Genomic DNA, 26,981 nt, shown 5'->3' on the forward strand with positions numbered 1-26,981 from the left:
TTAAATACATTTTACATGAAATGTTTCACAGACAGAAGTAAATAAAACTATACGAAAACACTACTTTCTATAAATATTAATTATAGAAAATGAATAGTACGTAGTTTTAAATTCTTCTATTACAAAAAAAGAAATTTGATTTTGGTTATTGGGAACAACAAGCAAAGAAATAGTAAACGTGTTATATAAATCTCGTTTTATTTATACCTTTCATTATTAAATTGAAAACGGTTTTTTTTTGGATTTCCCTCCGATCAATCGAACAATAACATTACATAGTCCAACATTTATAAATAATAAAAAATCTAGTTCCGCGAATTTAATAAAAATTATAAATTATTTTTCTGTAAAACTTAAATATGATTCTGTATGTATATGCATGTATGTATAAATATATTAGGCAATAAAAAAAGAAATCAATTGTTTTTGAAAAAATATAATTTGCTTTTGCGTATTTCGCTCGTCACATATTTGTGAAATAATGGTGGGATTGTAAAAGTCTGTGTTTATTGATACTGCAATGGGCGATAGAGCTACAATGACAAAAACTAGAGAACATAATAAAAAATAAACTACACTCTGCTCTTAAATAGCGGCGATACTATAAAGAAAATGGTTCACGTAGACCAATGATTTATTTTAAACACTCACAGATTTGAGCACTTGTATATTAAATTAAAAATAACTTTGTTTCCTTTCTCCACATTACAATTGTACATTTTTGCGATTCTTGTTCTGCTTTGTTTATGTTTTTCTTTTTCTTACATTTCTTCAACCTGTTTTAATATCTCGATCGTTCAGCAACATAAAATTGTCACCAATACTAAATTATTCACAATTGTAATAGCGATGTAGTCCATCAGTCTTTCTCTCATTTCAATATCTGTCATGGTTCATTTCTTTATGTCCGTTATAATGTATATGCATGCTTGTGTCTGTGGTGGTTCGAAGCACTCGTGAGCACTATAAAGCCAAATATTCGTTTCTTTTCTATCATGTACTACTTTTACATCAAACACGAATAAAATAAAAATTAAATGGTAAGAGGAAGGGAGCATGTTGGTCCTCTTTTGATATTTGCTGTTATATATACACACTTTTTGTTTATACTCCAAACAATTTTTAAGTTTCCACGAATGCTGATTAAGTTTGCGAATGACACATAGAGGCTACAAGTCCAGAGTGAAGAACACCTACATTGAATGGAAGCATCGTTCTATTTTCTTAATTTACATTATCGTTTAATAAATGGACGTTTTTAATTATTAACATTTGGTTTAGAATCGTCTATTTTGTAAATGACGCGTTTTCACTGTAATACGAAAAGTATTCATTTTAATTTCAATAAAGGCACCATCCACAGACACTGACGAAAAAACACTTCCTTCTCTAACTTTTAGTGAGTGCACTCACTTGTTTAATAATTTCTTCTAATTTTGCTTTAATCAATGACTTATGGTAAAGTGAACGTGGTTCGTTACTTGATATTACTATTATCAGAGTAAATTCTCCTAACAATCTGCCATATATGTAATCAAGCAATATCAGTGTACAGCATTTTCTACTTTTTTGTCCCCTTTATGTTCCATAACAGTTATTTAATTTTAATACAAATTATAAACACTTCTTACTAACTTGCACAAATGTAATTATTGTGCCAAGCATTCGTTCTCTTCTATTTTTTAAAACAAAATTCACGAGACAAATATACGGAGGTGGAAATTAAATTTATGAAGGATGAAAGACACTTTTACATTCTTCTTCCCTAAGAAACATTTTTGCACAGCAAAATATGCTTTTTTAATCGTAATTCTGTCAACAGTATCAAATAGTCTTCATCACTCATCCAATCTAGTACAGTAATGGTGAATATGATCGAGTTCGAGGTATACTTAGAAGTAACGATATAGTGAGGTAGTATCCTAGCAAGACCATAAACAAAGATTTGGATTCGACAATCAATAAGGGGAACCATGACATTAGGAAAGTGAGACTTTGCCCAGCGCTGTACAAAGATAGCCCCCCTCTTAAGTGAATTTCCTTCTCATATCAGCCTTGGAAGTAATTTTTTAATTACTAAACAGTCATAGATTCAAAGATCTTAGGCTGTGATGAGTCGATAAAAGAAGCTCTTTGTTTACTCTTGCTGGGTTCACTACCTCACTACATCGTTAGCTCCTAGTATAGATATAAAGTCGTCGTCTGCGCATATACCTGCTATTATTGCTCCAAAACTACAGCACTGATAAACGGATCCAAAATGTTGATCATTGTGTTCAACTTTTCTTCATCACAGGGTACAGTAAATTTAAGTATACCACCCTAAAATAAATCTCATGTATTCGCTGTATTTCTTGAAGTCGACTAGATTTAATTGAAATTCCAATTGAAGATATTGAATCGTTTTAGAATTATCTGTGATATGTAATACCTTTTCACTTGTTGCTTGAAAAATGACTTTTAGGTTCGGTTTTCTCTCTTCGTTAAGTATTAGTACGATAATAATTTACTTACGATGCTACTTAACGTCTAATCATGTCGGTGAGCATCTGAACAAGATGGCGCATGAGGTGACTGCCAACGTCGTGAACCTCAGGCCATTGATTGAGCACGAACACTATGCCCAATACAACAATCGTTGTCGTTAATATGCGCACCCTGCACATGAAACAATGAGGCTTATTACAGCTGCAACAGAGATGTGAAAACAAAATAAAACAATGAATGAACAAACATAAAAGTCGAAATGGTATTGTTACGTGACGAAGAGTTTATGAATCTATGAATAACATGAGAATGGAAAACACCTGCAAAAATGATGTGATCTGAATGCATAAACAATATTAATCATTATTATGAGTTTTTAACTTTTATGCAATAATTTATGATAATGTTGTGTCTCTATTGTTACGTTTTATAATCCCGTGAATTAACGATGCACAATGTCACGCACTTTAATATATCTTAACTTAACTGGAAAAGAAAAAGATTATTTATAATAATAAAATAACTATACCTGGTCCTTAAAAAAGGCGTCATTATACCAGCACATGTTGCAACGACAAGTAGAATAACTTGCAACACTGTTAATACTATGTTTATGAGTTTTACATCTAATGCCCTCGCATTGCTATTATCTAAACCTTCAAGAGTCACATACTGTTGGTGTTGTTGTTGTTGGTGTTCCATTCTACAAATTTTTGTTTGACAACTCTCCAACATTTCGTGTATGTCTCTTAAGCGGTCTTCACTTTGGTATTGCACTTTCTCTTCCGTATCAGTTATGGTTTGCTTCAAATTTTCTACTTCGTTTTGATGCAACTCGGTTAGATCATTAATTTGTTCTTCTAGACGCTCACTTCGGAAACGTTCCTCTTGCAATGCATGGGAAAGAAAGGTCACCTCTTGTTGTAAAGTCTAAAATTATTTAATAACAAAATGAATAGTGATTTACTGAAACCGGATTAATTGTTCAACCCTCGCATACTTCTCAGGTGAGAATTCATTCATTTTTTGCTGTTAAATACTATCAAATCTTTGAATTGTGCATAACTATTTATGTGTAACTATTTCTAAGGAGTACACAGAAGTTAATAATTTATATCAGAGACTTCTAACGGAATGTAAAGTACCGGTATTTTTTGTTTGTGCCTTTGAAACCCTTACAAATATTGAAATATGAAAATACTGGTATAATATTTTCGGTTTCACTATAATTATAATAAAATTTATCATCATTTCCAAAGTATTTTTAAGCGCAGATTTAGAACCACTACTATTTTATTGTCGATATTATGCTAGCAAATATCGAAACTAGTATTCAGTACCACACAACTCCCATGATACCAAAATCAGAGTGATTACCAGCATATTTATGATAATATATATGCTATGTTTGCGAGTGGAAAAGAATACGATATGACAATTTACATACATATTTCTTTTGTATACAATGTTGTGATATCAATACCAATCTCTCTTGCAACCGCAACTACGCTACAATTTGGAGACAGGAGGAAAACCAGAAAAAATACCGGTATCAAAATCATACCGTTTTAAAATGAGTTATATTAAAGAAAGACTAACAAACCTTTAAACCCTCCAATTTTTCCCTCATTCTATCCAAATTTTCTCTGTACTCTTGTAGTTCCAGGAATATAGATTTAAGACTAAGTCCAGCATTGTTACTGTCGCACGTGTGTGCCTGTCCTCTACTTCCAGGTCCACTTTCACTTGTAACACTAGAACACTCAGAACCTTCCTCCGATGGAAATTTCATTGCTGCTGCGCTATGAGTTGATCCCAAACTACATCCACCGGGAAGGGTAGCCGAGCCATGGTGTGCTTTATCATCTTCAACACTAGCGTTATCTCCATTACCTGCACGTGGTGTATCGTTTACATAAAAAGTCGAGCCATCTGCAGAGACACAGACGTCGCATGTTAGAATGTTATCCAATACTAAATTATTCGCCTTTGTTATGAACTACCGTGTTTAGTCTAATTCTTCACAATGAAATGTTCTTGTAGTCCTATAGAACTGAATATAGCCTTACGAAGTTGTTAGTATCAAATTTAGGTACAGTTTTGCTTGTGTATATGTAATGAGTTCCAAACTCCAATATGGTAAAACATCGTTTTCCTTGTGTTGCTTCAACTTCCAAGAATACATTCTAAACATGTATTCTGTAGGTGTATTGGATAACGAACATTTAAGAAAAGCAAAATTTTTTATTCATGAAAGCCACTAAATATAAAGCAAAATTGGTGAATCACACAAGTCATAATGAAAATAATAAAAATATTGTGTTTGTAATATATGAATTTAGCAATCAGACATAAAAATTGTTATGTAGTTTAAGTGTATATATAAGTATATCTGTTCTACGAATTGTTTAAAATAGAATATTGATAGCAGTATTATGTGTTTAGGTATCTAAGTTTATATTAGAAAAATTAACATAGGTATTGTACATATAACATGGAACAGAATATTTACAATTTACACAAGGGAAAGGAACATAGTAGAGTATATGTGGAGGTATGTAGAAGAGTATATAATAATTGAGCCAAAAATGTTACTTACTACTCTCAACTGCCATGACAGCGCAAGAAAATTGAATAATATTTATCCATCAATTATTAATAAGAAATTAATTAAGACAAGACTGACATATATTACATTCACAGTGTATTTACACATTATATGTACCATATACTTATGATAAGTACATGACATAGTTGTGGATCATTTCTTTCATAAATGTATATGGTAAACAAATCAAAAGTGTGCACATTATTGCTTGTAAAATTGAAATTTGTTAGCATAAAGCACTCGTGCCAGTGACAGTACAGTTTAAAACACAAAATGAAATGTATTTAAATAATACATTTGTTAATAAATTGTATTTATAAGTTAAATAACAAAATACGAATTTGAAAATATGTGATCTCGTGTTAGTTAACTGACGTACTTATTACAAAAATTACTCACGTGATAATGTGTTTATATTATCAGCACTACCAAATTTATTTTTTATTAGATGTGCAAATTCCCGTGGCTTCGACATAACAGTCCTAAAACAATCAAATGAAACTGAAATAATAACAAATAACATAAGAGAAAAGGTTAATTCTCTCTTAGAAATTATATGTTTCATATGTCATCTTTAAATGTCTCAGTCCACTGACAATTCTAGATACATAATACATGTACTAATATAAAACTATATTAGATATGAGTACAACACAACTATTGTTGGTACACTGCCTATCTTCTCTGCAATTTTCTAATTTTTACGAGCAGATTTGCAATAGCACACGCAATATGGAGGAATACTCAAGTGGTATTAATAAAATCTATTTTCACATCAACACTCACCCTGAAAAACCAGTGATTCCATCCCTAATATTGCCACCCACGTTTCTGTAAGTGATTCTTAAATTAGATGAAAGAAGAAAGGATTCTCTGTATTTATCAGAATAAAAATCAAATTAAAAAAGAAAAGTATTGAGGTCAAAGCGTTTGTATCCAACCTAATAATTTATATATAAAATGTGGTAGAAATTTATTAGTAAACAATAATATTATTATTAAATATGTATATGTATATATACATATACGTTTTATATGTTTTATAGATAAGAATATTATAGATTAAGTGATTGCCATAAGCAGCCTAATTACTGATCTATAGTATATCATTTCTAGTACTGAGAAATATTAACATTAGCAACTATATTTAAAGTAGCTGAACTGTGTAATAGCTCTCACAAATACATATTTTTTACTATTATACTACTACTAATATTTTGCATTCCAGTGAAGAAAGAAGGGTTGCACTTACTTAAGCCCCTGTCCCATATCACGGAGCACTTCCCTAGGTTGTCTATGACTTGCAGGTGCTCCATTTAACTCGTAATTTTTTAACTTTTTTGTATAACTATCCAATTTCTTTTGGAGTTGAGAAATACTGTGCGCTGACTTTTGATTCTTTTTTTCGAATACTGCCTTAATTCGAGTAAGTTGTTGCTTGTCTGCATTGGCAGCTAATTTTAGATATTCATTTACATTTTCTGAAAGAAAATGTATGTTATTACATACTTTCTACCTCTTTGAGATTTATCTATACATATAGTAACAGATCAGATGTATTATCATAATTTGAACAAGTTGTCCAAATGTTGTAGTTTGTGGTCAAGATTGGTTCTGTACTAGATAACTCTTAATTAATGAAAATTACCATCACGTGTGGTTTGTTCTATTCTTATCAGCTCTCGTGTTTTAGCAATTTTGCTTTGGATATGCTCGATAGCTTGAGAAACACGAGCAGAATTTGAATCAACGTCATCAGTTATTAATTCAGAGGATCCATTCGACAGGAACGATTGTGTCGCGTGATACTGTTCCTGTAAATTAAATGACATTTATATTAAAATATTCCTTCTTAATTTGCACATAACACTTATAAACATTAAATACCATAACAAATTAATTAGAAAGAATAAAACTCATTCCTCGTGTACAATAATGTACATAGTGCCTAGTTTGAGACTATACTTTGAAGTCTTGAAGATTAAATTCTGCAGCTTCAAGACCACTTAGAACATTATGCAAATAGCTATTTCATTTCTTAACCTATAACCCTGATTATACAGTTGTGGTTGATGACCTTGCATTACAGTGTAATTGTCACAGCGTACACAACATCATCGCATTACATAAGCAGCTTTGCATTACATAAAGCAAGATTAGTATTATTGATTTTATATTTTTAAACACATAATGTGAAAATATCCAGATTGTAAACGTATCTTTGTTATTAAAATTATATCAAATTCATTATAAAACATCTATTCTTGATAAATTTATTACTTGAAAACAAAAAGAAAAGACTAAAACATATGTATGGAGCATCTAATGATTTCACAGTTTTCAAGAACTAAAGTTATTTTATAAAATGAATTACATACTCCTTCGTCATCGGTTGGTGGGTGAATATTTGGCACAAACTCATCTGGTTCGGCAGTGATTAAATTGGTAGTTGCTTCATCCATAGCATCTCCTATCCGAATCACGGTTCCTGGTGATTTTTGCCTACTACCTTTCATGGCGATACTACCTCCACCACCACTACTTCCACTGCCTGTACTACCCTCCCCTGTTTGGGAACTGCAAATCATCACATTCAATTTTATACCACTGTCTATTTAAATATTTGTCCTACTTTTGAATATCAACGAAAATGTGTAAAAGTACGTTATACAGGGTGTCCCATTTAAAGTTTTCTATGCAATTGTTTCTCAAACTATAGCTTGTTGTAAAAAATATTTCAAGTAAAGCACATCCACCTAGAGAAGATTTGCGACTGCCATAAGATGTCTTCCCCGAAATAGAGTAAGTTTTATTCAAAATATTTTTTACAACGAGCTATAGTTTGGGAAATAATTGAGTGTGAACCTTCAAATGGGACACCCTGTATGTGTTTTATTCTCCCACAAAATACTGTTAAAAAAAAAGGTACTTTTAATTTGAATGTATACATTGAATACGAATATTTACATGGTATATCTAAATATAGATAACGAAGTCTTACAGTGAAGCATTACGTGCTTTTGGCGGATGATCCAAAGTAGCTGATAATTGTTGATGTGAGGTCAATGTATTTCCTCTGTTGGGCGATGTACTGCGAGAACTATTCTTACTTGATGCAGTTACCATCAAACTAGCCATTCCTTTATTCTGAAAAAGTTTTCATTTGTCTACCAGAATAACAACAGATAAACTATTTTTATATGTAATCCATTCTACTCTACAACTCAAAATGTTTGGAGTCCGTAAGTTGTTTCCCACTTATTTTATAACTTATAATGGAAGAAATAAATGATGTTTCAATTTGGCAGTATTTGGGACAGTGTACGAATTTAGCCTCCATGGTATAACACTCGGATAAATGCAATGAGTACTCTATCTGGTCTTATCATACTCCTAAAAGCACATTTTTATCAAGTGCTATCAAAATTTGTCTCAACATTTTTCCGTATTCGATATAGTTATATAAAAACTTCGGGCTATATTTCCAAAAACCGGTCACGTCCTATTTGGCTGAAATTTTGCAAATAGCTTCATTTTACATAAAAACAAATGTTTGCGAGAAGAATTTTTGACGACTCGAAATTTAAGGCCCAAAATTTTGCGAAGAATGTTTTTACCATTTTAATGTCACTCCCTGTAATTTTGAAAACTTCTATCTTCGATTTCGCTAAAATCCTGAAAACAGGTTCTTTTTACATAAAAACACTAATTGCGAGAAGAATTTTTGGTTCGGGTTTATAAAAATTTTAGGTCATAACTATCGAGTCGCCAAAAATCTTTCTCATAAACATTGTTTTTATAAAAATGAGACTATCGAAGTTTCGCCAAAATTCTTCTCGTAAACATCGTTTTTATACAAAATGTGAGTATCCTCAAAATTTCAGGTAAATCGGGCGTGATCGGTTTTCGGAAGTTTCGCTAAACTTTGTAATTATCATTAATTTAATTTAATAATTTCGAATTACATTACATTAAGAAAATACACATATATGTATATGTGGGTAACAAATAAGAAGTATTTTTGCTGTTATAGAACAAATAGAGTCATTGTGTTTGCTTTTATATGTCTATTTTAAGCTACAATTTTCTCTAAGGGTGATATTATCTAATCTGAACCTTGTGTATATATGTATATGGATTTATACTTCTTGTCTAAAAATACTATATAGAACAATCTGAGTAAAAGCTATCGTGAATATATTCTTTCTATTAAAAATATTATTTAGTGTTAAAGCAAGTATTTATTGATCAATTTAAAAAATTTAAAAACTTACAATATTACAGTACCTTCATTAACATAATACATCACACATATGAATTTCTGTTAAATTTTGAGAGATTAATGTTAACGAAATGTTCACCCTTAAGTAAGAAAATAAATAAATGGTTAGACTAAAAAATGTCTTGTCCTATCAACAGAGAGTCTGAGAAAAGATTCAAGATGTAATCATTCACATTCTATCACCTTTAACCCAATCCTTTAAACGATGAATCATTCTGATTATTATAATTAGACCAGCCACATTGCATCTTAACTGTGACTAATACAATATACGGACAAAATATGTGATACACAAAAACAGTTGAAATCTCAATTCTGAAATGTTCGAAATTTTTATAAAATAATAAAAAACAATGATAAATATGCAAAAATTTGCAATAATTAAAATCGTTAAAATTACTGCGAATATATACAATTTATTGTAGAAATGTAGTAATTTTAAAAAATTACATTTTACAACACTGGATTTCTTAATATGCGATAACAGGTTCATTCAATTATACATTCTTCAGTTCATACATACTCCATAATTCATTGATAATGGTTTAAAAAAAAAAAGAGATAATAAATGTAAATACAACGCATGCATAAAAATGTCGTCTAAGAACATTTGAACTGAGTGACACAAATTCCGATATATTACTGTTCTTATGTAAACCGTGTATTTGCAACAAAAATAACAATGTTCGTTCGTTCAGTTACGAAGCACGCAAAGTAAAAAAAAAAAGAAATCTCGTTAAACGATATGTCCTGAACCAATAAATTTTATCTAAACGGCAACACGTTTCAACGATGAAAAAGAAACATTAACAGCAGAATTTAAAGTACGGGTGTATACATTGACCGACGAGTGACAATATGCAGCAACCTGTGATATTACGTTACTATCGCAACTTGTTTCCGTACATACGATATTATTCGTGATTGTGTGAGTTCAAAGGAGGTATTGGAACCGATTGTCCCACCCCTCTCGCGATAACATCGTGGGGAAGGGTATGGATGACGAATAAAAACAAACGATCTGTCAAGAATTCACGGTGCGCTGGCACACGATTTATAGAAGAATTCGTGACACTTTACCTTCGTTACCGTCGGGTGCACAGAGCTCGTGGTTGAAGCATGTTTCATTCGGTGTCGGTGTCACAGAAATTCGGAAAGAGGGTTCCTCCTCTCGCGGTTATTCCGTTTCGTCCGAGTTTGTGTGTTTTCTGGTCAATCAAAGGATCACACACACACACACATTCACCGCCGTTATCGTTTTTCACGGGCGTGTCATCGCTCACCATTCGACATCGTCACACTAACCACTGCAATGTTAGCCACCGTAGTGTACCATGAGGTTCTCATGTACTTGATCGATGATAAACTCATTCAGAAACACAATAGAACGCGCACACGATGCGACACATTCGCCGAAACCGCTTCGTTACTTCACAACTGGACAGTGGAATACGCCAAACGAGGCATGGAGCAACGAACGCGGAAGAGGGGGTAAACACAATCGATATTACCACTTGCACCGGAGTGATCTTTCGATTCCTAGGGATATTTTCTAGTAGCCTGCGATTCGTCGGTATCCCACTGCCGTATCTATGGACATGGAACCGGGCAAATTCAAAACACGCGATTGCACATAGCAATTCCTACCGTGCGTGCAACCAAAATATTATTTCGAATCTACACAACCAAGACCGAGAAATGATTTCAAGAAAAATCAACTCCTCAACAACATGGTGTACAAAATGTCAAGAAGAAGTTTTAAAAATGACATTTTTCATCAGCCTCTCGTGTCACGAGATTTATTTCCCGATAAATTTGGAAGATGCTTAACATATAATTTATTTAGAAGACTTTCTTGATGTTATTCAACGGTTTACGTCGGGGCACGTGGAAACATCGGAGCATTTATTACGACATATCTAACACGAGCCTGTTTCTATAAATTATTCGGTAACCTAAACTAACCCCGTTCGTTATTATCTATAACAGAGAGGAAATTTCCTCTCTGCCTATACCTAAAACTTCCATTGCGTTGCTTCACTGTTCGTCACTCAACTGCTGAAGCTTGTCAAGGAGGGAATTGCCAAAAGAATTTCGGTACTGGGGGCTGACAAAGTCTAATAAGCTATAGGGCGTTTCAAAACGTTCGGTTCCCACGTTCGACGTGTTGTCGTGCTGGGTACCAACGATGGAGAATCCAGCACCGGACAACTCGATGCAGAATCTCAGTCCCTCCAACGTGGTCAAGTTCAAATAAATAAACTGATTTGTGCTTTGCAATTTCTCCGACAACTTGATGTCCGCTACATGTTGCTTTACGTCATTGATGACAGCCTGAGCTTCAAGCTTCCACTGTTCCTTGTCCAACACTTTATCCTCCTCTTCCTTCATTCTTTCGTCTTGGCAACGGTGACCGGCGGCTTTTCATCGATGAGCGTAATATTCTCGAAAGAATTGGCAACGGGCTTAATGTTGTTCACGTTCTACACCGTGATCTCGTGCGTTCTTTACGCGCTGATGCGGCACGTGGGCAAGCTAGATTCAGGGTCAAAGACCTAGATCAGACGATTATGCAAGCAACTATTCAACGACGTATATATTTCCCAAGAGGTGTACGATATCGCTGCGTGGTAGCTACTGTGATCCATGGTCAGTTTAGTCCTTGACACTGCGTACGTTATAAACTGCGTTACACTCTCAGCTTCGCATATCCAGTCAGTGCACATGCACTAAATGCACTACGCATACTGACTACCGAGATTCTGCACGCGCAACTTCTCGCCTCTTGCTGCTCCATCCTTTTGCGTTTACTTGATCTTCAAATAGGTGTCGCTAGAATCGGTGCTTTTTTAAGGCGTCGGTACTACAGATTTCTGACGTTCAAATCCTACAAGATCACAGATCTACGTATTTTGCAGTTCTTTTCTGGTTCGATGATATCGTTCGAGATTATCCGAATGCAAATCTATTGAATATATTCCAAGTATTTTCACGAAACTAGACTAGTAAAAATCAGTATCAATATTTATTTGAATAATAAATTACCTTATTATTTTTAAATAATTGAACGTTAGTGTATTTGTATATATGTGTATATTTTTTTCTACAGATTATTTTAGTATTTGTCTGTCGAATGGATTTTATTACTTACTTATTTTGTGTTTGCATCAATTTTTATTTAAATAATTTTACGTTCTCTTAGATCAGATGAATAATTTAATTCTTTCAAATAAAAGATTATTTGGTTTTTACACAAAATAAGGTATTTTGAAAAGTAAAATAAAATTGAAATATTTAAATAATCCTATACCTTTTAAACTACATTTAAATTATAGTCTTTTTTCAAAATGATTTGCTCCTTTAAAAGAAATATTTTTCGCCTTGGAGTTTTTATTATCAGTACAACGAAAATACTTTAATTTTTTAATTTTTCCTTCGTTATATGCGCGCAATCTCTCATTGAAAGAAAATGTTACACAATTCCCTTTGTCCGTCCGTGTTAATAATATCCAATGCATATATAATTGTCGCAAGAACTTCTTTGTCATAAATTTTAAATGATTGCCAGATCAATTTTTGGCGGGCCCGAATTTCGTTCTGATTTTCTGCCAAGTTATTCGCGCAGTTGAGATTAATTATGAAAACGCGTGTGCTCGTCGAGAAAGGCACAGATACTTAGAATATAACAATAAAGAACCAAGATTTTCCATGAACTTGCTGATCTTCGCAGACCTTACTACCTCCTACGCCTACTCTCAACATTTTCATTGTACTTTGACCTATTTCTGGCACTCCTCCAATTCTTTCTCGTCTTGAGTTTCTGAATTTTGAGTCCTCTTTACCCACTCGAGTTCCTTTTAAGCCTCCGAGCTTGCGATTTTGAACCTCTCTTCGCTCTCTTGGCTTCCTTTCAAGTCTCCAAGCCCACTTTATCCTACTAAGTGCCTATCTATGGATCTTTAAGTCGTTCACTCTTGTTTCGGTATTTGTATATTGTGTTTGCGGGCTACCGACTCTGATCCCACCTGAATTCGGTGCCATGTCACTATATATCCCGCTTACATAACTGCAATACGTGTTGTTATTTAATCCGCGATTTTTCGAACGCTTCCTGTTCATATGAATTCGTAAATATTACGTCAAACGCAGATATCGCTTCCGTCGAAGAAGCGTGTCTATATCATTAAAGTGTATAGTCTTCGAGTTTCAGTATCGTAGGGTTAAGCTAATCGTATGATCCAACGTATGCGTCATACGATGACTACGTCTGCCTGCTTATTTCGCCTTTGTGCCAGTCATTGTTCCCATGTGTAAGATGAATGATTGGATTCGTGATTGTCTTTGAGGTTAGCTTTATTCTGAAACTTTAGCACATTCCCGCAAACGACGGCTATAAGTAGCTGTTCAATTATCGTTGATGTGCTGGCAAATGACAACAGTTTTTGTTCTGGTAAACAAATAATGACTGTGGCCATCCTAAAGGGTATAGAATCAATATAAATCAAATTGATCTTTTTTCATACCATTTGATAGGACCCCCAAAGAAAACCTTCTGTGGCAAGTTTCAAGTCGGTATCCCTATCACAAAGGTAGTTATAGGGTGAACGCGGTTTAATGAATTATGCTCTATTTCTTCTGATCTAGTCAATAAAAAATTATGAAAAAACTCATGAACATTCTACCTAATAGTACTTACGAACGTTAATTTTTTCCGAATTTTTTACAGCAAAATCGATTTTTAAAAAATTCTGGAAAATTAAAATTGCTGATTTTATATTGACGGTATTAGGTGACCACGTTTATATTATTGTGGTAGCTGCGTCTCGGTTATTTTTTCAGATTTTTCGGATTAGGCAAACATGTATAACAGGTTGAACGCCATCATGGTCATCGGTTACTGGCACCGTTGTATTGTTTAAGATTGATTACCATAATATTAATGGCATTGAAGAAAAGAATTAACTAGATTATAGTGTAAGATGAGAACTTCATTGTCCAGTAACTAATAATTGTTCTTAATAACGCTGATCATTTCTATGGACGAAATAAATGAGACTTGCGCGAAGCACACGAAATGCGTGACATCAAACGTGTTAAAAAAATTGAAAATCTCGAAAAATCCGAAAAGAATGCATGCTCTTCTTAGAAGTTTCAGAGATATTCGCCAGTTTTATATACATAACATATGCAATTTGTACTCGGGATTGTCCCAATCTTGGATCTGTCTCTTTGTCATTCGTCAAGAGACAGCTCTGTATGCTCCGCCACGCAAAGCATAGCTTGTCAAGATATTAAGAGCAATAGTCGAAAGTGATGTCATCATTCTATCGAAAGATGTAATAGAGATTTCAGATATGATTGAGCGGTTAAACAATGTATCTCTTTCATATTCTTAAATAACTTTGATGTAACATAATAAAAAAGCACAGATGGAAATAAACAATTATCTTTTGTTTTTATTTGAATTATTTTTTATGAGCTACGCGATACAACAAGAAAGTATGAGTAGTTAGTTAGAAAAACATCGATGACCTTGAAAACGACGAGAACAAACAACGTTAAAAAACAAACCCTGCGGGATATTGATACCATTGAAATTACACATAAGAAATTTTTTACTTTGTCAACATTAAAGAAGATATTCTGGGGGTCATACTTAAGTAAGACACCCTGTATATACTATGTTTTGTGTTTATATATTTCTTTCGGGAAAATATCCTGCGGAATTTTTATAGAAAAAAATGATAGCTTCAGAAATTTCTTTAAAAAGGTATTTTAGACTATTAAAAATGGTATCACAACAGAAACACAAACAAACTATGAATTATTTACGCAAATATTGCAAATTAATAACCTACTCAGAATATCTACGTGACTGTAATAATTAGACTGCGGCTTTATGTATTTATGGTAAAAATGGATTGATGAAGTACCAAACTGTGAAGCCATTAGAAAAATTTAATGATGCTACTGTATTATTACTTCCAACTTATTAAAACTATTAAAAGATGAAATGCACTTTCACTTAACTTCTGTTTCTTACACTCAACTTGGACAATTCTTATTTTGTATAAAGATCCACAGTCTACTAATCTAGGTAATCTTAGAAATCAGTCTAATTATATGTATAATATTGTCGTAGTATTATTTACCGAACAGTATTCAGTATTTGTCACACCGATTGAAAACTGTGTTAACCCTTTGATGACTACTGTCGCCATTTTTGTTCCTTGGCTATGTATCTAATTTTTAAGGTTGCAAATAAGTAATCAAATTATGTACTTAACAAAAGATCAGTACATACTTTCATTTTTTTTTCAACATGTAAGACTTCGTTACAGGATTTTAGTTCTTCGAGAAAACTATTCTTAGTATTTTAAAAACATCCTTATCTGCAAAGAATGAAGAATGAAGGAGAATGAAGAATGAAGATTCTTTCTGATGATTCTTTTATTGATGAATCAAGTGTCTGTTCCTGTTACAGCAAGAGAATATAATACCTACAGTAGAACCTCGGTTAACCGAACTATTCAGGGAAATATGGGTGTTCGTATAATAGTACACTTATTTGGGCACAGTGCTAGATGAAGTTCTTATGCAATAAATTTTGTTGTATGTGAACCACTTTAAATCGAATAGTTCAAATATGAAACACATTTTGATACCAGAGAGTTCAGACATCAGAGGTTCGGCCAATCAAGGTTCTACTGTATTAATCCTCGAACAGCGAACCATTTTTAGAACGGTATACTTGATGATGTTTAGGATCTTTATGAATTTTAATTAATTTTAATTTTTTTTTCTTTTTTAATTTTTTAAAATATATTTTTAAAGATACAGTTTTCTTTCGATACAAGACAACGATGTTTTTTTAGCAACAAAGATAATGATAATAATTATAAAAATAATTAAAATTTAATTTTATGAAATCAAAAAATATCTAGCCGTGGTACAGTACTGAACTCGTAACCTAAGGTTACGTGTTCAAATCTATCTTACAATTAATAATTTTTGTTAGTTTTATGGGTTTCTTCGTGTTTTTAATTTCAATTTTTTATCTTCATTCAGAGTTTTAAGCTTTGTTTCTCTTTTCTTTATGGACAGACCACTTTATGGTCTGTCGGATAACTTTATGGGTCCCGTAAACTGTCAGCCCATTCAAGAACAATGTCAAGTCGAATAGGTACCCTTATTCGCAATACGTCGAAAGCTGTCCCGAGCCATCGTCTTATATCGAAAGAAAACTGTACTTCTTGTAGACACATTAGTCACTGAGTCATTTCCAATACAATAGTTATTTATTCAGTTCAATTGCTAAAAGCTAACTACATAAATTACTAAATTGGTACGGTGGGTCAAAATAGACCGAGGCACTACCGTCGAAGAGTTAAAAAGTTCCACAACTCTTTCAATCCTTGAAACAAAGAATAAAAAATATGCTTCTCAAATAACACCAAATATAAGTTATGAAATATGAAACGGGTATAGCAGATTCAAGCTGAATTTTGGCAAAAACACCCGGTCATTTTCATTCGAGGGGTTACTCAACACTTTACCCGACGAAATCCTATTAATAGAATTTTCAATAATTGTACCGTATCGAAAGGAAGCTTAAAAATCTTCTTTAACATTATAACCCCAAACGAAATTATTAAATGAAGTAACTGAGGCTAACTTGTTGGTTGCAATTGAAATTGTCGTTGCTTTTAAAGGATCTATTAAAAAGTCTTTAGTCACGGCGTATATATATATTTAAAAATTATGAAATAAACACCAGTAGGTAATGCGATTCGAAGTGCACTTCATGGGTCTAGTTCCATGTGAACTCGTGCAGTTGATCGCGAGCTTCGACTGACGATCGACTCGATATTGACGACGGGGAAAGCTGTCAAAGAAACCTGAACGAGGTTGCAACAGCTACCTCAGCCACGTAGAGATGAAGACGGGCCAAGCTGAAACTGGGAGATGTGGGATCAGCTGCCGGAGCTGATACTGACGCAGATATTCAGTCACCTCGATCGTGAGGATCGTGCCAACGTTGCGCAAATTTGTCAGTCATGGAACCGTGCACTTTCGTCGCCAGTTCTTTGGCGTTCCGTCACGGTCCTCATCGATCGTGATCTACGGGGTGACTTTCCATTGGCGGGAGAACTAGCCGTGCGTACTGCGTACACTTACAAGGAACACTATTCAAATGGTGATAAAATCGCAGAAAATGTTGTATGCAGATAGAAAATATATATTACATAGTTCAGGGAAGTGTAAGTTAAAAATCCTACGTAAAACTGTTCTGACCTTGGCTGATTAAACAAAGATAAAAGAAAGGAAGGGAGTGACCAATATTTATGTGGCTCCCGCAACTTGCAATTAATGCAGACAATTTTTATTTTGCCAATTTTTATTTTTATTTTTCCAAATATTATCAACCACTAATTTAATATCTCTCATTTATTCTAGTTTATTTTAGATTGTTGTACGATTCTCCGTTACTCACATAGTTTCCTTCCTTCGTTCTACCTTTACAATTGATCTCCCAAGGTCAGAGTAGCTTGTGGTAGCATTTGATATTTACATTTTTCTGTTCAATTAACATTTTCTGACCTTACTGATATATACTTTTGATGTACATGAACAGATCTATGCGATTTTATCATAAATTGAATAGTGTTCTTTGTTAGGGTGATCTGTCCAGCGAATGAACACTTCAACAGCGTGTCCGCTGAAATTAGTATTCGCGAATCATAACAGTGGAACCTTGTTTATCCGAACTAAACATGAAAACGTGAGATTTCGTATAATAGGACAGTTACATAATTACAATTTTTAAATTTGAAGCGTGTTAGAATAATAGAGACTTCAGACATCAGAGATTCGGATAATCGAGGTCCTACTGTATTTAATTTTCAGAGTACTGTTCTCTATAAGGAAGCTCTACCATTGCTATGATCACACTTTCCAGAACACAATTCTAACAATATTTGATGGTTATAGTTGCTATTAAAAATCTGGTATAAAATGAATGAACATCAATTTCTAATAAATGAACAGATGTACCTCACTGAGTAATAATTATACAAACAAACTTGTTATAGTATCACCAATCAAACCAGCTTACAATATAAATTGCTGATTTCACAATAACATCACTTTGATACGTGGAATGTTGTTGGAACAACTTCTAAATAAATTAACGTAGCGCTGAATTGCTTTAAAAAAGGAGAGCTCTGTAGTGGAACATCTGTGATCTTACAATAGAATTAATGTATTTTCAACACGAGGAGGGCGTCATAAACGTTATTTTCTCTTTTAATACCAATTATATTCATTCACTGGATAGGTCACCCTACTAATCAAAAGACATAGACGGAATTCGTCTAATGCCGGACACTTTCTTTATTTTATTTTTCATAAAATGATGTATAAAAGTGACCATTTGCATAGAAATGCGCAGTCTACTAATAATGACAATGAATTGATTATTATTTTGAAACCGTCCGGCGTTAAGTGGCATTATTTGTTTCTCGAAAATTGTACATCGAAGTTAAAAGAAGATTTATGTTAGTAAATACGTTTCTTTCCTACGATACTTGAGATTGGTAATATATTTTTAAAAGAAACATTACATATCCGGTACTAGGAGAAGTTACTTTATTTAAAAATTTATCGAGTCTCTTCGCTTATAACATTCTGTGAAATATGCAGTAGAATTTGTTTTATGTCCATAGACTTCTAAAAGAAGTTTATTTTCTCAACAACGTACGAGCGTTACTCTCGAAATAGATGGGAAACATTCTTTTTCAGTGAAATAATAATTTTAATGTTTCAAGGAAACATATAATTAACGTATGTAGGCGAAATATGGACAACACATGCGTATCCTAGAGCTCGCCTGGTCACGACCATATATTCTGACAAGTGAAGCCCGCATAACTCGCAACATTCAAGCCGAAGCTGGTACCGATTTCCTTACGGTTATACGAGCCAAGAATGTCCAACTGAAAAAATTGATACTCACCGACTGGATCTTCAGTTGCAAATGGGGGAACAGAGGGAAGCTCCTTTATGCCCTCGCAAACTTTTTAGGGTAATTTATCTGCAGTTTCCATACACTCTATTAGTTTTTGAACGTAGTATAATTTAAGTGTCGCGAGCGAAAGGTCTATCAAAATAATTATGATTCACAGCAAAACCTTCTACAATAATACGAGACGATTTCTAGCTGGACTATACAGAGAATAGTAGAAAATAACTGATATTTCATTACTAGATTGCGGATTTTTATGCAAAGCAAAAATTTCTGAATTAGTTGCAAGACACATGACCTACGTAGACATTAATTTTTTTTCTTAATAATTTTAATGGAAATAACAGAACACTATTTTCAAGTAGTTTAACTCTTATATCAATGACCAGGTACCCACTTTCAATTTGTTTTGAAAACTTTTTTAATATGTTTGTTGGGAAATAGTAAAATTATCGTACATTTTTATGTTCTTGGATGAGCACAGACTAATTTACATTTCAGGCTTAATCGTATGGATTGAAACTATAAATTGCAATATCATCAAATGTCGTAGAAAATGTTTGTCATTGACATACGGTCTAAATATTTCCGCCGTTTTGCATTTGGTCTAGTCATTTCTATTACGAATGCCTAAAATCCGCAGTTTACTAATTACTTACCAAGAATTTGACCGGAATGGTGTAATAAACATCGACTTTGTTTAAAAAAAACTACATAGTCATTAATTTCCCACCATTCTCCTATAAAAAATAGAACTACCCAGTGAACAATTTGTTCCCGAATCCGCAAGTTTACTAAAAAAATTGAACAGCAAATTTGAAGAAAAAGCCGAGTAAATTTTGCTTTCTTCAGAACGAGTTCCTACTGGAGCAAGATTTGCTCCACTTTCGTCTTGAATTTGCTTTCAGAACTTGAACGACAAGGTTTACGCTGTTTGCATACATACAAATTCCAAGCTAATTTAGTTCACCGTCAGGCTCGGAATTTGTTGCAAGCTTCTTACGAGGCAGATCTTGTGACCAAATTAACAATGTTTGCTCGCAGACATATAGTGCTGACGTTTGTCGAAATCTGCTTAGAAAAGATCTGGCTGACTGGGTAGACAGCGATTCTAACTTGATTAGTTAGCTTCAATTGCTTGTGTTCATAATCGATACTATTACGCAGCTGTCAGCACAACTTGGAAACGTTGAGTTTGCTAAATGCGAACCTCGGTGTGAGTGACGTCCTGCGGCTTCTAGCGAGCGTTTCCAGGGGTTCGAGTGAACATTTGACATATTTAGACCTTCGCGGTGCGTTCCGAGAATGGCAAGCACCTCATAGCAATTCCAGGTACAAAACTTAGTTCATAATTAACACTGGCTAACTAACCTTTCATAAAGGTGACGATCCGAACGTTTGCATCGTGCGATATCGGATGATCCGCCGCATGTTTCAATTGATCCTCCTACAGCGGTGCCTGGGTCTATTTAGACCCATAATATCAAAATCGTGGTACAATTACTCAATTTCTAACGATTAAATCACAGGTTCAAAATAACAGTTATTTTTAAAATGTTATCAATGAATAGAAAATTTATATTTACAGTATTATCTCCGTAACTGTCGCAAAGGTATCTACCGCAACTGTCGAAATTTTATCCCTACCACTGGAAGGATCACCCTTCGAACCAGTCAAGCGGTAAACACGCTCGACGACCGACTCACACTAATGTAAACGGAGCAAAAGATTTTTATTTTTTATTTTTTTTAGGAAGCTTTTACTATCGTATTCGTCTCGTTTTTGCTAATTAAAATGACACCAAACACGATAACAATCAAAATTACTTGTGTAATAAACAATTAAAGTTTCGGGCGTGAAAGTGGCCGGTGAATGAAAAAAAAAAGAGAAGCAGAGAGACGAAGCGTCGAACCTCAGTCCCTCTTTCTTTTTTTATCCCTATTCTCTACGTTCGGTACATTACAAAGAATGCAGCGTCACTAGTAGAACAGACGCTCGGCAGTCTCGACGATGCGACAGTTACGGAGATAGCAATGTATTTAAATAACTGCCAGTTATCAATAAATCTGAACGAAATTTTCCAAAAAATAAAATGATTAAAAAATAATTTGTTTGGTTACTAGTAACCAATGTAACTCACTGAAATTTTTTTCGGTTATCAGCAACCATTATCGATGACCGGAATTTTATTTTGGTTACCGATGATAATCATTATTCAGGAGAACAAAGTTTTTTAGTTACCGCATAATCAATATCGTCGGAACGTTCTGGTTATACATTCGACTACTGCGAATCGCTAACCTTGCTGATAATGTTAAGAAAGGGGTATGGTAATATATGAAATGAAAATTAAAGTAAAAAATATTGGAGAACAATTATACTTTCACTACTACGTGTGCATGTATATTTTTTACGTATGTACATTCATGTTTGCTTATATATGTTTTATATTTTAATATAACAATCTTATATAAATAAATTTATCAATTTTATAAAATAAATTTAATGAAGGTTGATGAAATTCAATATTGACGCTGATAAACTTTCCTTGTAACTTTCTTTCGCGTTCTTCCAATAGATTCTCTTGAAGGAGATAAAGAAGCTACTATGTTATACGTAGACGTAGTAACTATATTTATTGAATTAATTGCTCTTTCACTTTTAAAATTAGATAATGTTTTTTTCCGACGATATTAGTTAAGCCTGCAACCAAAAAACTTTGTTCTCGTGAATAAAGATTATTGGTAACCAAAAAAAAAATTCCGATCATCGATTATGGTTACTGGTAATAAAAACAAAATTCTGGCCAATTCTGATTAATCTATAGTGAGACTGCATTCGCAATTGAATTTAGAAATTGTTCACTGTTCGAAAATATTTTAGAAAACCGCGATGTAGTGGAAATGTGCGAAATGCTTCTATCAAGGAGAATGTTGAATCAAGGAACGAATTCACTAACTTCTCGAAAATAAACTTTCAGATATTTGCGGATGCTCGGCCGGTTTCGCGCGTTGACTGTTCTCAGGCTCGATTATCCAGCTCTGTCGGATCAAACGCTGAACGCTTTGGCAAACGCCGCGCCAAAATTGCTAAAAATTTTGCACATATCTGTGCGAGACTCCGACTCCAGACATCACACGGTCACGGACACGGCCTGGCACAATTTGGCCATTGTGTGCCCCGATTTAACAGTCTCCTACACTATAGGTACAAAATGATACAGAGTAATGTATTAAGTCAGGCCAGGGCAACTGGAGTCGTATTCCCAATCCTGGGACCCTCTACCATCCTTCTATGAAGTGTGGGAGAAGGGGGGGGGGCTAGGAACCTATATAGGAGGTTGCCTCTGATAAAAGCACGGTAGGGTAACATGAAATGGCCAGTGGTGGGCGAACCTGTACACTGATGGCGAGGGTCGTAAAACAACGACGGGGAAGAAGTTGCCCAGGCTTGTACATTTGGTTGTGCAATAATTCCGTTCGCATTTCACATATTAACACATCTTGCGCGGGAAACGACTAAAGTCGTTTTGTGCGGATTTCACGGCTTGAGCGGGAAGCGACTAAAGTCGTTTTTCACGGATTATTGATGGATTATTGTTATCGATGGGTTTTGTGATCGATGTGTTTTTACAATAAAATCGGATAGACATGTGTTGCAAAAATACAAAACGTGCGTTGCAAGAATGAATGCAACACGGTAAGACTTTGGCGGCAAAGTGCCCGCGCAAGATGTGTTAAGTTTTTTTAATTGTACTGTAACTGATTCAAACAAAATCTTTGATTTTGAAAGGTTAAATTCACAATATCATCCAAAAAATTAATCATTGATAAATACCATTCCGTTTTTGATCGTCTAGCAAGAAGCTAAAATTTCCGTCTTTAAACCTTTTGATTCACTTTTTCATGGTTCGTTCATTTTAAGCAGTATCACCATAAACGCTACAAATTTTTTTTATAATATCCATATTTTTTATATCTCCTTTTTAATATTCAATATGCTTTAAAAATAAGTATAATTAATATAGGCACAGTAATTAGTACTCCCTCAGTAATTGGGTCCCTTACCCTAGACCGTACCTAATTCCATTCGTGTAAACATTGCGTACGCATTTCGGGAAGTGTTATCTCTAACTGTTGCAAGTTTTAACTGATGCGTACCACCATCGATGCGAACGAATTTATTACACAACCTAATAAAAGTGATCGTTAAATCCTTTATTTAACATTAGAACAATCGAGTACCAAACAGGGTTAATTTGTTTATCCAGACATTTTTACAAAATATGTCTGAAAAAATAAGTGTGTCCAGTAAGTGCCCTCAAAAACGTCCTTAGAATCTGAATAATTGTAAAACAAAGAATCTGAAATCCGTCATTTTGACGGGTTCGGTTGTTCTAGTGTTAAGACACACTACCAAACTGCGAACCTTTATACATTTAGGTGCATACTCATTCAGTACTCAGATTATCCAGTTTTTAAAAATCTATAATTCATTAAAGATTTATAATAGCTAACTTTTCAGTAGCAATAGCAATGTCAATTATGAACTGACAAATAATACTGAATAATATTATCTATTATTTTCTTTTGGGATTACTATTTAAAAGAAGCTTTCGAAGGTTCTTTTTGATGTAGCACAATCATTCAAAAGTCTATTAACTAAAAGAAATTGTCGGGACCAATTTTTTAACTATCCTGCATAGTTGCTTTAATACTAACCGTACTATGATCGATCGAATAACTGGTTTCACATTTTTTATTTTATAATTGTTGAAATTACAAAAATGGTTCCAGTAGTAATTCTTAAATAAGCTGCTTCAATCAAGCACATAAAAATGTAAATGAAAAATCTAAATGATATCAGTCTCGTAATTTTTATAAATCAACTTATACCAGTCATATTTTGTATCAAAGATGAATATTACGTAAACAAATCATAAAGAATACGATTGTATACACCTGTGATGAGCACGGTAGGGGCCCCTCAAACGCCTGATTCTCTCACCACTACTCTTTCATGCAGCGCGCATCTTCGTCGCGTTCGCTGGTGTCTCGCGTCGTCGTTGCCCCACGGTAACGGCGCTTACTGGAAGGGAACAGTGGGCACTATGGTGGGGACGATCTTTTCTCAATTGAGACAAAAATGCCCATCCCTGCTATACACTATACACCATTTAGCTTTTTAAGTTTGATTTCTAGTTAATATCTCGCATTACGAGGATATGTGCTATTTGCTGCTACCAAGCGTGCCATTGGCTAGGTTTCAAATGTTCAGCGGACACGTGTGGGATCAGAGTAGGTCACGTAATTTCCGAAGTACCGTTGGATTGCTCATCACCCATTACACCAACACGCTAGGTATATAATATATTTTTCTGAATTCTTATAAAATATACCGCCTTCAAATATTTCGCACACATTTCCGCGGTGTATTGTGCAACAGGCTTATTAACAATATGAGTATAGAGAAGTCTAGAAAAATAACTATAGCATCACAAAATGTTGGTCGTATTTATGAAACAGCCTTGTTCTTGTCAGAGTTGTGTCAGTATCTAGGAATTATTTTATTTTTGAAACTACTATTGAAATAACATTACTATTAAATACTTTCTCATAATTGAAAGTATAGCGTTTAACAACAGGTGGGAGAAAATTTAGGAAATGATTTTTTATGACAATGTAAAATGACAGTCAACAAATGAAAATTTCGACTTTGTTTCAAGGCTAGTAAGAATTAACATTCGCCAACAGTGTAAAACCTTGCCACTGGGGCATTCTTCCGAATTTTTTAAATATTTTATTTCATCAAAAAGTTTAATCAATAATTATAAAACAGTATTGCTGCGAAGAGTCACCATAAATATTTAAAATTATTTAAAATTTTCTTCCATCTGTTACCCAACACCCTGTAGATAAAAACATAATATAAAATATTAAAGATTTACGTTCTCATAATTCTTTTAAAAATGACATTAATGCAATGATGAGTGTCTACAATATTTTACCTATCACTGTAGCGGAAGTAATGTTACAATTGAGAAATAATCGTGAAATGTTGGATGACCTGTTGATCTGCATGTTGGTACACTGTAAGCACTTAACAAGATTGCAGTATGACGGTATACTGAGGAATCTCGACACTTTGCGGGACATATGTCAGCTCCAAGCTGAAAGCAAGACCCGTAAGTAGAAAATATTTATTTGTAATAAATAGACATAGTCGCGCATAGTAGGGATCGAAATAAACTCTCTCGTTTCTAAAATATTTCTGTTCGGACTTATACATACAGTGAATCCAACAAGTATTTAAACACTACATTCTTGAAGAACTGTCGATATTTAAATTCTGATAATTTCGTAAAAACAAATAGGACAACCATAAGCCGAGACTCATTTTAAAGCTTAAAGCTTCCACTTTCGCAAAGCAGTGTTTACTTTTCCTCTAAGATACTTCTTCATTATGTAGCAGGTGGAAAAATGAAGACCCATTTTTCCTAAAAAAAATGCTGCAAACGTCTCGAAAAACTTTAAAAAATTCTTTTCGTAAATGAAACTGCTTAAAAATTCGTGTACGATATTTTTCACTGTTTTATGGAACAAGTTCGGTCGTGTAAAACCCTCATGGTGACTTATACTGTACAGTTGGCGGCACACCTATCATTCAAAGCTCGATAAAATGACTAACAAAAATCATATATAGATTTTTAAGGTGTTGCTGTAAAAAGTAAGCTTGAATCTTTAAATCTATGATGGTTTCAGTTACAAAGAAAATTTTTCAAAATTGTCACTGACGTTCGAGTGTATAGCATTTTTGAGAAAAAATGCGTTTTCAGTTTCTCGCCCACTGCATCACGAACTTTGAATAAAATGAACGATGGATTATGAAACTATTAAACCTAGAAGTCTCTAGTTCAAATGCATTGCCGTACGATTGTTTTTCTTAAGAAACAGTGTTGACATACTTCTCGGATCTACTGTATGCAGTCATTAATCGTTGTATCCCTTTTGTGATCATTTGCCATAGGTTTTCGTACGATTCACGTGAAACCCCGTAACGTTAACACTCGAAATCGCATCATTTTGAACGACATCAACTACCAATACGATCACAAGATGGCGGAACAAGGTGTAGATTTTCGCATTGAAGATCCTGCCTCGGTTTTAGTGTTCTATTAATATGTTTTTGGACGATTTTGGCTCTCATCGACCGGTATCTATGCCATTGACATCTCACGATATCACAGCCAACAAATAAAAATGTTATCTGCCTCTGTTGGTACAATTGTTACTTTTCATTTTAGAAATTTACTTTACCGATTTTGATGAAGTTTTCAGAATATGTATAATCGACACAGATATACAAAACGCATCTTTTAAATTTTTAATATAGGCCCACATAAAAAAGTTGTAAAATACAACTTTTATTATTTTTTCTGTACATCCGTCAAATTGTTTCAAATTTTCTTTTCACGTCATGAAGCAAATGAACTGTTTTCACTTCTTTAAAAAATCCAAGTCCTTTTAATAGTATGCGAATATTACTGTGATTCACTGTACTTATTCCTTGAAAAAATTTG

General features: G+C 33.8%; 3 protein-coding genes across 8 annotated transcripts; 1 reads left to right on the top strand and 2 right to left on the bottom strand.

Annotated features, from left to right (window-relative positions):
* Window positions 1-179: 179 nt before the first annotated feature.
* Dmtn (transmembrane and coiled-coil domain 2 protein Dmtn) lies at window positions 180-10,595 on the bottom strand. Of its 5 annotated transcripts, XR_013083862.1 has the most exons (12): window positions 10,458-10,595; window positions 8,097-8,242; window positions 7,474-7,672; window positions 6,744-6,909; window positions 6,348-6,576; window positions 5,882-5,926; window positions 5,495-5,577; window positions 4,091-4,419; window positions 3,017-3,417; window positions 2,515-2,688; window positions 2,215-2,322; window positions 180-963 (listed from the first exon to the last, which is right to left on the bottom strand). XR_013083862.1 is itself a non-coding variant. In XM_076804211.1 (11 exons), the coding sequence occupies exons 1-10, from the start codon at window positions 10,503-10,505 to the stop codon at window positions 2,523-2,525; spliced, it is 1,773 nt and encodes a 590-aa protein (XP_076660326.1). In that variant the 5' UTR covers window positions 10,506-10,595; the 3' UTR covers window positions 180-2,322; window positions 2,515-2,522. The 5 variants fall into 5 exon arrangements, 4 of the variants coding, with proteins under 4 accessions (XP_076660326.1, XP_076660322.1, XP_076660317.1 ...); XM_076804211.1 differs by having other exon boundaries at window positions 180-2,322; window positions 4,091-4,380; XM_076804207.1 differs by having other exon boundaries at window positions 180-2,322; window positions 2,515-2,658.
* Window positions 10,458-13,381, bottom strand: LOC143363654 (GSK3-beta interaction protein). Its single transcript, XM_076804219.1, has one exon. The coding sequence runs from the start codon at window positions 11,766-11,768 to the stop codon at window positions 11,415-11,417; it is 354 nt and encodes a 117-aa protein (XP_076660334.1). The 5' UTR covers window positions 11,769-13,381; the 3' UTR covers window positions 10,458-11,414.
* A 3,786-nt stretch (window positions 13,382-17,167) lies between these two features.
* Window positions 17,168-26,844, top strand: LOC143362469 (F-box only protein 39). Of its 2 annotated transcripts, none has more exons than XM_076802674.1 (7): window positions 17,168-17,534; window positions 19,229-19,461; window positions 20,569-20,733; window positions 22,383-22,609; window positions 24,604-24,762; window positions 25,422-25,586; window positions 26,429-26,844. In XM_076802674.1, exons 1-7 carry the CDS (start codon window positions 17,343-17,345, stop codon window positions 26,578-26,580), a joined length of 1,293 nt encoding a protein of 430 aa, XP_076658789.1. In that variant the 5' UTR covers window positions 17,168-17,342; the 3' UTR covers window positions 26,581-26,844. The 2 variants fall into 2 exon arrangements, with proteins under 2 accessions (XP_076658789.1, XP_076658798.1); XM_076802683.1 differs by having other exon boundaries at window positions 17,399-17,534; window positions 19,205-19,461.
* Window positions 26,845-26,981: the final 137 nt, after the last annotated feature.

The sequence above is a fragment of the Halictus rubicundus genome, chromosome 2 (assembly GCF_050948215.1).
Source record: "Halictus rubicundus isolate RS-2024b chromosome 2, iyHalRubi1_principal, whole genome shotgun sequence".
Taxonomy (NCBI): domain Eukaryota; kingdom Metazoa; phylum Arthropoda; class Insecta; order Hymenoptera; family Halictidae; genus Halictus; species Halictus rubicundus.